Source organism: Chlamydotis macqueenii, chromosome 6 (genome assembly GCF_036417535.1).
Source record: "Chlamydotis macqueenii isolate bChlMac1 chromosome 6, bChlMac1.mat, whole genome shotgun sequence".
Lineage (NCBI taxonomy): Eukaryota > Metazoa > Chordata > Aves > Otidiformes > Otididae > Chlamydotis > Chlamydotis macqueenii.
In genome coordinates, this window is record NC_141561.1 from 32,074,514 (window position 1) to 32,085,231 (window position 10,718).

Below are 10,718 nucleotides of genomic sequence, written 5' to 3' on the forward strand. Positions count from 1 at the left end.
GGTCCCCAGATCTTGACAGGGGGGAACTTTCCAAGCACAACGCAGCCAAGCAAAGCTGCACTCACTCCTGAGCCTGCATTTGACGCCTCACGTTGGCACCATAAGACTTCCTCTTCTCCGCTGCTATCCGAAACTGCTTCTGCAGCCTCCCGATCTCGGCTTCAGCCAGCTTTTCCTCATCCTTCATAGAGAATTCCTGGAGCTTCTGCTTCCAAGAGGGCCTTCCCCGCTGCCACAGAGAGGGAGAGTTTGGTCACGTGAGCAAACACAACCAGCAGCGGCAGCCGGAAAGCTGAACACAGGGCAGCGCGTCAATGGCGCCGCCACCTCCAGCTCTTTGTCACCATCTCTAGCTCTTTGCTGCCACCCAAGATATTCATTAGCAGCTAAAACACTGAGCCACACAAACCGACTCCATGAGCACTTTCTGATGCGCTTCAGAGCAAAGTCCACTGGGTGCTTTGCTCTTGAGGAACCCACCCCCACACTACCAGCACTCCCCAGGGCAAGGAGGTCTCAACAGCAACCAAAACCAGGGCAGGCAGATGACTGCAGGTTGTCACCTCTTTTATCACCCATCATGACTGCCAGGACCACGAGAGTCAGAATCAAAGCCACCCGTGCTGGGGACATGAATGAACCCAGATGCCTTTGCCCAGGAGCGGAGCGGGAGTGCTTGCAACCCTAGCTGGGGGAACGGGACTCCTTACTGGGAAATCTAACTTCCACTGAAGCTGTGGCAGTCAGATGCACCATGACCTGTGTCCTCAGCTGAGCCATATTCCCCAACCCTGCCTCCCCCGACAACCAAGGCTCAGGCCACGGCCTCATTCCCGGCACAGGAAGTCAGGCAGAATCAGCCCCAGGGCAACTCAACACCTTGCCGGCAAAACAAAGCCTGGCTCCACAGCGCCTGCGCGGCTCACTGCACCGTGGCGTTGATTTCTGCAGGTGAGATGCCCACAGCAGATCCTCCATAGCGCCTGTGCAGAAGTTCACCTTTGGATTGTGCTTCACTTTTTACCTTTGAGCCCATGTCTTCCAGCTAACTCCGCCGGTTGCTCTGCAGACGCCTTGCGAAGGGGACGAGGTAGCCTCCGCAGCGCCAGGCCTGCCTGCCAAGGCGAGAAATGAAACCCAAGTAAGGGACTGGTTGCGTCCCCCTAACCGTTCCTCAGCACCTGCTCGCCTGTTTGGGACATGAGGAAACCATCACAGATGGCAGCGCAGTGAATAAAAGCACAGCACATGCAGTAGTGTCATGGCGAAACACCCTCCTCTTACTGGGTGTAGAAGCATGGAAAGAACAGATGGTTTGAGCTGTTCCACCCAGAGAGGGCACTGGGCTGGCCCCGCATCCCTCACCCCAAAGCTGCTCCTCCCACAGCCCCACTGCAGACCACCCGGGCTCCGCTGTTCCTCCTGACGCTGCTCACCTCGCCGCAGGGTTCTGCGATTCCCCTCCAGTCAGGGACGAGACCGCGATGTCAGTCGGGTATTCCTGAGGAACACTCCCCGTTGCCAGTGGGAAGAGCAGGAGAGGCCAGAGCCTGGCAGGGAGCCTGCTCCTGCTCGGTCCTGCGCCCGGCACTGCTCCAGACTCTGTGGAACAGGCACTGGCCCGCTTGCCACTACAGTGACATCACAGTGGAGGGTGAACAGGTTCTCCACGGGGACCGTCACCAAGAAGGATGAGGGGGTGGCCCGGGTACGCCCGCTCGCCCCATGGGGAGTGCTGGGAGCTCACACTACATGGACCAAAGGGGTTTGCGTGCCCCAGAACCAGCCCTGAAGCGTGTGCTCTGCTGTTTCCCTGACCACATGGCCACAGCAAGCAGAAACCCTCATGTGACCGGTTCCTGCTTCCCTTGGCAGTGTTTGGACTGTCCCGTAACCTGGCTCTTTGGCACCGTTTGTTCTGATACGTTATCCCAGAGGCGTTGTCCCTTTCGCCAATGAGCTGGGCCATGGCCAGCTGTTTGGCCAGCTGTCTGCCTGCCCCTCGCCAGACAAAGGGGAAACTTCAGCAGCTTCTCACAAAAGCTGCCGCTGTGGACCCCCCGTTGCACAAAACCAGCACATTCTACCCCTCGCCTCTGCAAGTCTCGTATTTATGAATTATTATTAAAATGTAGACACCTCAACAAAAAATAATTCCCCACACTGAAATAAAAATAATATCATCACAACATCAAGTGAAAAGTGGACAATTTACACACCATCCAGCCCTCCATCCCTTCACCACAGTCAGAGCAGCATTCATTCCCCACAATCATTTCACTCTGTGGCTCAGTTCAGCCTGGGTTTGGCCCATTATGGCTCCCAGTTAATAATATCTCTATCCCTCATGCCACGGCCCCACGCTGGGCACCAAAAGAACTGTTGTAGCGTAGCCCTGCTCCAGACCAAGCTACCCCGCCGCCCTTTGCCGCTTCTTTTTTTTTTTTTTAGTTTTCCCTTTCTTAAATACGTTATCACAAAGGCTTTACCACTGTCACCAGTGAGCTTGGCCCTGGTCAGCCGTGGGTCTGCCCTAGACCCAGCCAGCTCCACCAGCGGGGAAACTTCCAGCAGCTTCTCACAGAAGCTGCCACTGTAGCCCCCCCTGCACAAAACCAGGACAGGCAGGCACCCTTCAGGGAGAGAAGCCGCTCATGCCCAGCATCTGAAGCAACACTGTGAACCTCCGATCCTGTTTTCCTTATTTAACACTTAAAATCTCAACAAAATGAGAGCCAACTATTCCAGGCAGCCTACAAGCACGCAGCAGGACACCCTCCTCACACCGCAGATCTGCAGGGTGGCGCAGAAAGGCGCGTCCCTCGTTGGAGACAGCAGAAGAGCACACAAGTAGCTGGTTTCCCCCTCTGGCTCTGTCTTTCCTGACAGCCTGTGGGCACAGCAGCAATGGCCGCCGGGCAGCAGGATGGGACAGGGAGGTCTCTGTAAAGGCCCAGGGCTCCAAGTTTAATGAGTAACGGATGTTCAGTAAGGGCAGAGGAGTGGGTTTGCTGCCTCCTCGGTTCCTGTGCAGAGGCATGACAGCTTGGACGTGGAGCCACTCACCACAATTCTTTTGAGTGCAGCCATCCAGCCAATTCCTTATTCACCACGTGGTCTGTCTGTAAAACCACGTCTCTCCAGTGAGGAGAAAAGATGTCATGTGGGACAGCGTCAAATGCTTTCCAGGAGTCCAGGCAGATGATGGCAGTTGCTCATCCCTTGTCCACCAATGCTGTAACAATGTGCTAGAAGGCCACCAAATTGGTCAGGAACGATTCTGCCCTTAGTGACGCGGTGTTGGCTGTCAGTAATCACCTCATATTCCATGTGCCTTAGCAGGGTTACCAGGAGGATCTGCTCCATGACCTTGCCGGGCACAGAGGTGAGATAGATCAGGATGTAGTTCCCCAGGTCTTCCTTATTTACGTTTTCAAAAATGGGGGGTTACGTTACCCCTCTTCCAGTCAGTGAGAACTTCACCAAAGTGCCTGGCTGCAGGAAGCACATCGTGTTGTGCAAGAGGGATGGCACCCCGCTGGAGAGCAGCTGTTCCTATCCCCGGCTGCCACTGCTGTCAGCGGTGGGTGAAAGGTGTGCCAGAGCATCACCTGTGGAGCTTTCAAAGCCTGCAGACGGCATTGGGCTCCTTCCAGAGGAGAAGAAAGATGGAACGATGTTCAAGGAGCAGAAGCAGAGGGGAAGCTAAAGAGTTAAACTGTTTATTTAACTAATCCTGGCCAGGCTCTCACTCCATCATGCGTCTCCTCACGTTCTTGCCTGTGCCAGCAGCCGTGCCTTGTTTCTCATCACGGCTCTGCAGGATCAGCTCTCGCAGCTGGCCGTGGTCCAGCGGCACCTCCACTGCACAAGAAAATGGCCACCCCGTCACCCACCGCACTGCGGGCCCTGTGTACCCGGCAGGGCGGGGCAGGCTGCTTGGGACTGGCCGGGGAAGACACGGGGCAGCAGGGGATTGGCCAGGCAGCCACGGGGGAACTGCGGATTGGCTGGCTGTGTGGCCGCGGGCCCTCCCTCCTGCCTCACACACTCACAGGCGTCGATGGCGCTGCTGGTGCTGTCCAGGGAGGGGGCCGGCGGGCAGAGCTGGGCCCGATCCATCGCCCGCAGGAGCCCCGTGCTGCCCAGCAGCGGGCTGACGAAGGGCTGGGCCGCATCCGAGCCTTGAGCTGAGAGGTAGCGCAGTTCGGACTCCAGCAGCAGCAGGTTGTTGGTCTCCTGCTCCACGAGACCTGGGCGGGAGAGAGCACCGTCCCACAGGGCCCCTGCACCAGGGCCCTGCCCAAACCCACCCCTGGCTCTTTGCTGAGCACGCGGCGCTCCGCGATCACGGCAGTGGCCACGGGACTCCATTGAGCGCCCTGAGGCAGTGGCGTCAGGCAGCCTGTCTCCCCAGGGGCTGGGTCCCACACCCAGAGCCAGAAAGAGGTCTTGGAGGTCCGCTGTGGTGTTTATACAGCCGGGTTAGCTCCCAAATTTGCTGGCAAGTTGGCACCCCACATTCACACTGGGAACACCCAAGCAGGAAGGAGCCAGGGGAAAAGAAAAAAAACAAAACCAGCTGCAATTAAATCCCAGTGCAAGGGGCTGGTGGGCACACGAGGTCCGGGCACATGGCAGGGAAAGAGGAGCAGCTGCGACGTACCCAAAACCTGCATCAGGTTCAGATCCGTGATCTGCCCATTTCCTCCCAGCTGCTCCGTTATCTTGCTCGTGTCGTAATTCATTCCTTTGCACAAGGCCTCCATGCTGGATTTGAGCTGGCCCAGGACTTTGCTGCTCTGTTTGCATCTCTCCTCGTACCAGTTGGCTTCCTCAGTCCTCTCCAGTAGTTCTGCCTATCAGCAAAGGTTTTGGTAGGTGTCACGCCAGGGCCCTGCTCTCCCCACCCTGGCACCCCAGTGCCAGCCAGTTCCAGTCTGGACACTGGAGACCTCCCAGGAGAGACTCTGTGATGCTCCAGTGTCTGCAGGGGAAAGGCCCTCTGAAGGGGAACCCAAGCTCCCCATGACGCAGACCGTGCCCCAGGGGCTGCAGGACCAGGGCTGGGAGCAGCCCAGCAGTCACCCTCTCGCCATGCACTGGCATCTCTCCCCGGACAGGGCCACCAAAAGCTGATGCAGGGCCTTTTTCTGCTCACACCACTCCAGCTGTTGGCCAGGGCAGTGTTGACAGGAGCAGACTAGCAGACTCCCTAGGATGGGACAGACAGGGGTCTGCTGCCCCTGCAGAGAGAGATCTGGACTGCTGTACCTCCAGCTCCTTCAGGATAGGAAGCCTGCTGCTCTCCGCACGCTCCCGCTCTGTCACGAGGGCCGCGATTTCGTTCTGTGTAAACACAAGAACACGGAGTGGGCACTGGCTGAATGGCCACCAAACACACCTCAGAGAGGCTAGGGACCATCCCTCTGCCCTGGGACCAGGGACATCCCACTTGACCCCTCTGGGGACCAGTGTCCCCAGGCCGGGAGGCCAGGTGATGACCCCACAACAGGCAAGGCAAGGCAGCTCCGGGCCTTCCTGGATACTGCAGTATTTTTGACCCGGTACACAGCAGAAGCATTGAGCCATTTTAGGCTCTACGAACACAGCATTCTGTCTGTTGCAGTGCTATTCTTGGCCAGCCCTTTGCATTCCCCTCATCCCACCCGTGCGGCAGGCTGTGAGCTGGGTTCCCCTCTGCGGGCAGTGATGCTGGACACACGGGAGAGGAAAAACCCACCCCCAACCCAAAAGCACCAGCTGAGAAAGGGGAGGCGTGAAGAGCCTGGAACAGACCTGGAGGTCCTTGATCCTCTGCTGCATCCTGTCCAACTCATCATTCAGCTCAGAGACATAGACAAAGCTGGCAAAGTTCTTTGCCTCTTTTGCGATCATGTCATTCACCAGCCGGTCAAAGTCCCCGTCCTCTGCCAGTTCTAGCAGGTGCCTGTAAGTCACCTCCCGGCTCTCAACGCTCTCCCATTGGCTCTGTTTGCCCCGCTGGGCTGCCTTCAAGGCTGAGGAAGAGATGGAGATGGAGAGCCTGGCCTGGCCTGCCCTTCCCCTGTGTGTGCACGCGTGTGCTGTGGGGTTTTGCAGGGTGCTCGGGGCCAGGCAGGCAGAAGGTGTCTTTGTTTCACTCAGAAATTCAGCAAGGAGCTCACAGTCTGTTTGGACATGGGGCAAACACAGGCGGATCCCTCCCCAGGAGGAAAAAAGGAGCCATGGATGCCCATGGAGGCAGCTGCCTGCCTCCCCATCCCTCCCTCCCCCATGCGCACCCCAAGACACATGGTTTTGGGGGCCCTCAGCCAGTTATCACTGCTCATCCTTTTCTTCCGCAGGGCAAAGGGTGGGTGAAGGAGCCTGCAGGCAGGGGAGAGCTCCTGCCTTTGGGGTGCAGTGCTATAAGCAGCCCGCTTGCCAACCCCGCAGGCTCTTGGTTTGTGGTCACACAAATCCGTTGCCCCTGGTTTCTCTCATCTGATACCTTTTTCCTTTTTGGCCTCTTCCTCCAACTCGGAGCGATCTGTCAATTTGGTGAGCGTGAAGTCTTTCAGATTCATCTCCTGGTCAAGGAGATGCTCCCACTTCTGCAGCTCCACCGTCTCTTCCCTGTGCTTTTTTTTCAGGGCTGAAATGTTTGCCAGAGCCTCCGTCCTGCACACCGAGCGCAGCAGGTTACTCCATGTGTAGGTACAAGGGTTTGTATTCCTGGCCATTGCCACGCAGCTCTGTGCCTGACCCAGCAAAGCCCCCACGATGCTCTGCACATTGCCCGGCCCTCACGTGGATGCAGCCGTGTTGGCCCAAGGCCAGCGGCAAGCGGACATAACTCTTGGTGGGGTTTTGTGTTTTGTACTGGGACACAGCACCCAGCTGCACCAGCCAGGCTCACTTTGACCGGAGCTGGCTGTCCTCTGCTCCAGGACTGCTGCATCCCCCCGTGCGGGCTCAGGTGGAACTCAGAGGAAAGAGACAGCTCCGTGCGGGAGGCAATTCACCCCATCCCAAGAAACGCCTGGGATTGGTGGAGTCAACCACTCTGGAGGTACCCGTGTCCCTGCACTGACCAGGCACCTAACCCGTAGCACCCAGCTCTCAACAAGAATGGTGAATCCTCTCTCTGAAGCTGCAATCAGTCTCTCTTTATATCCATCCTCATCCCCGCCGTTGCTGAGGATGCCACAGAGGGTTTGCAAGGCCACATACCGCTGCTCATAGGCTTGTGTGTAGTGCTCCAGGGCAGTGCTCATCCTTCTCCTCTGCTGATCCAGTTCCTTCTGGAGCTTCACGTAGAAGCTGTCCAAAACGGCCTTCTGGATGCGCAGGCTTTCGATCTCTTCTCGCAGCTTGTTATTTCTGGTCAGGATAGTACCGAAATGGACCGTGACCTGGGCAGAGGGAAGCAAAAAGCTGGAAGCGGGTGCGGGCCTGGGCGGCTCAGGTCTCTGCTGAAAGGCCTTGCCCAGGTCTGGAACAAACACAGCCCAACAGATTTTCAGTTGGCCCTGCACTATCCCTGCACATGGCCTGCATGGCCTGCAAGATGTTTGCTTACGGTGTTCAGAGACATCTCCAGTGACTCAATCCGCTTTTGCAGCTCTGTGCTACTCTTCGCTTGCTTCCCCTTTCCTGCTCTCTGGTGTTGCCTCACAATCTTTTCTTCCAGCTCTAGTATCTGTGCACACAAACGGGAAAAAAAAAAAAAGAAAAAAAAAGGAAGTATAATCAGCGTCCCTAGTTCTGGACTCTTGTCAGGACACTTAGCCAAAGACAACACCCGCTGTTGACCTGAACTACAGCCACCCTGTCATTAATGAGCTCACAATTACAGAAGCAGCTTTAATCCCAAAGGATGCCATCCTGCACACCCAGCAACGTGAACTAGGAACGGGTTTCTTTTTGTGCCACCAAGGAAATGCTGCTGCCTCTGGAGGGAAATTCAGCAGGCGTTGAACAAGGCACAGCAGCCCTCATGGTCATGTGTCTTTTGCCAGGAGGCAGCATTATATTCCAAGGCCTGAATTCAATGCGTTTTACATCGAGGAGTTTCAGCCCCGGGGCTCACCCTGTGGCTCTGCTCTGCTCTACCATGCTCAGCCAGGAAACAGTTCAGACGCTCTTACCTGGCTGTCCAGCTCAGCTACCTTGGCTTTTCTCTCTCTGATCAGAGAATCATACTGGTATCTGGTCTGCAAAAGGCACTGGAGCTCCATATAATTCTCGTTGTCCAGCATCTCATTTCTCAGGGACCCCAGCTGGCTCAGCATTAGTGACACGTCTTTGTGTTCTTGAGTCAGCGACTCCATTTCTTTTCTGTAGATATGGAAGAAGTGACATTGAGCACATCCACCTGCAGTGCCACGTCAGGTCCTTACCCCTCCCCATCTCAGTGCCAGGGTCCCCAGATCTTGACAGGGGGGAACTTTCCAAGCACAACGCAGCCAAGCAAAGCTGCACTCACTCCTGAGCCTGCATTTGACGCCTCACGTTGGCACCATAAGACTTCCTCTTCTCCGCTGCTATCCGAAACTGCTTCTGCAGCCTCCCGATCTCGGCTTCAGCCAGCTTTTCCTCATCCTTCATAGAGAATTCCTGGAGCTTCTGCTTCCAAGAGGGCCTTCCCCGCTGCCACAGAGAGGGAGAGTTTGGTCACGTGAGCAAACACAACCAGCAGCGGCAGCCGGAAAGCTGAACACAGGGCAGCGCGTCAATGGCGCCGCCACCTCCAGCTCTTTGTCACCATCTCTAGCTCTTTGCTGCCACCCAAGATATTCATTAGCAGCTAAAACACTGAGCCACACAAACTGACTCCATGAGCACTTTCTGATGCGCTTCAGAGCAAAGTCCACTGGGTGCTTTGCTCTTGAGGAACCCACCCCCACACTACCAGCACTCCCCAGGGCAAGGAGGTCTCAACAGCAACCAAAACCAGGGCAGGCAGATGACTGCAGGTTGTCACCTCTTTTATCACCCATCATGACTGGCAGGACCACGAGAGTCAGAATCAAAGCCACCCGTGCTGGGGACATGAATGAACCCAGATGCCTTTGCCCAGGAGCGGAGCGGGAGTGCTTGCAACCCTAGCTGGGGGAACGGGACTCCTTACTGGGAAATCTAACTTCCACTGAAGCTGTGGCAGTCAGATGCACCATGACCTGTGTCCTCAGCTGAGCCATATTCCCCAACCCTGCCTCCCCCGACAACCAAGGCTCAGGCCACGGCCTCATTCCCGGCACAGGAGGTCAGGCAGAATCAGCCCCAGCGCAACTCAACACCTTGCCGGCAAAACAAAGCCTGGCTCCACAGCGCCTGCGCGGCTCACTGCACCGTGGCGTTGATTTCTGCAGGTGAGATGCCCACAGCAGATCCTCCATAGTGCCTGTGCAGAAGTTCACCTTTGGATTGTGCTTCACTTTTTACCTTTGAGCCCATGTCTTCCAGCTAACTCCGCCGGTTGCTCTGCAGACGCCTTGCGAAGGGGACGAGGTAGCCTCCGCAGCGCCAGGCCTGCCTGCCAAGGCGAGAAATGAAACCCAAGTAAGGGACTGGTTGCGTCCCCCTAACCGTTCCTCAGCACCTGCTCGCCTGTTTGGGACATGAGGAAACCATCACAGATGGCAGCGCAGTGAATAAAAGCACAGCACATGCAGTAGTGTCATGGCGAAACACCCTCCTCTTACGGGGTGTAGAAGCACGGAAAGAACAGATGGTTTGAGCTGTTCCACCCAGAGAGGGCACTGGGCTGGCCCCGCATCCCTCACCCCAAAGCTGCTCCTCCCACAGCCCCACTGCAGACCACCCGGGCTCCGCTGTTCCTCCTGACGCTGCTCACCTCGCCGCAGGGTTCTGCGATTCCCCTCCAGTCAGGGACGAGACCGCGGTGTCAGTCGGGTATTCCTGAGGAACACTCCCCGTTGCCAGTGGGAAGAGCAGGAGAGGCCAGAGCCTGGCAGGGAGCCTGCTCCTGCTCTGTCCTGCGCCCGGCACTGCTCCAGACTCTGTGGAACAGGCACTGGCCCGCTTGCCACTACAGTGACATCACAGTGGAGGGTGAACAGGTTCTCCACGGGGACCGTCACCAAGAAGGATGAGGGGGTGGCCCGGGTACGCCCGCTCGCCCCATGGGGAGTGCTGGGAGCTCACACTACATGGACCAAAGGGGTTTGCGTGCCCCAGAACCAGCCCTGAAGCGTGTGCTCTGCTGTTTCCCTGACCACATGGCCACAGCAAGCAGAAACCCTCATGTGACCGGTTCCTGCTTCCCTTGGCAGTGTTTGGACTGTCCCGTAACCTGGCTCTTTGGCACCGTTTGTTCTGATACGTTATCCCAGAGGCGTTGTCCCTTTCGCCAATGAGCTGGGCCATGGCCAGCTGTTTGGCCAGCTGTCTGCCTGCCCCTCGCCAGACAAAGGGGAAACTTCAGCAGCTTCTCACAAAAGCTGCCGCTGTGGACCCCCCGTTGCACAAAACCAGCACATTCTACCCCTCGCCTCTGCAAGTCTCGTATTTATGAATTATTATTAAAATGTAGACACCTCAACAAAAAATAATTCCCCACACTGAAATAAAAATAATATCATCACAACATCAAGTGAAAAGTGGACAATTTACACACCATCCAGCCCTCCATCCCTTCACCACAGTCAGAGCAGCATTCATTCCCCACAATCATTTCACTCTGTGGCTCAGTTCAGCCTGGGTTTGGCCCA

At 56.6% G+C, this 10,718-nt stretch overlaps 1 protein-coding gene across 1 annotated transcript; it reads right to left on the bottom strand.

The window, feature by feature from the left end:
- Positions 1 to 61: 61 nt before the first annotated feature.
- Positions 62 to 9,441, bottom strand: LOC147600242 (coiled-coil domain-containing protein 63-like). The gene is made up of 12 exons (XM_086751193.1): positions 9,430 to 9,441; positions 8,471 to 8,634; positions 8,133 to 8,322; positions 7,565 to 7,684; positions 7,216 to 7,397; positions 6,494 to 6,663; positions 5,800 to 6,020; positions 5,275 to 5,349; positions 4,667 to 4,859; positions 4,056 to 4,253; positions 3,773 to 3,864; positions 62 to 229 (listed from the first exon to the last, which is right to left on the bottom strand). The coding sequence occupies exons 1-12, from the start codon at positions 9,439 to 9,441 to the stop codon at positions 62 to 64; spliced, it is 1,785 nt and encodes a 594-aa protein (XP_086607319.1).
- Between the last annotated feature and the right edge of the window lie 1,277 nt (positions 9,442 to 10,718).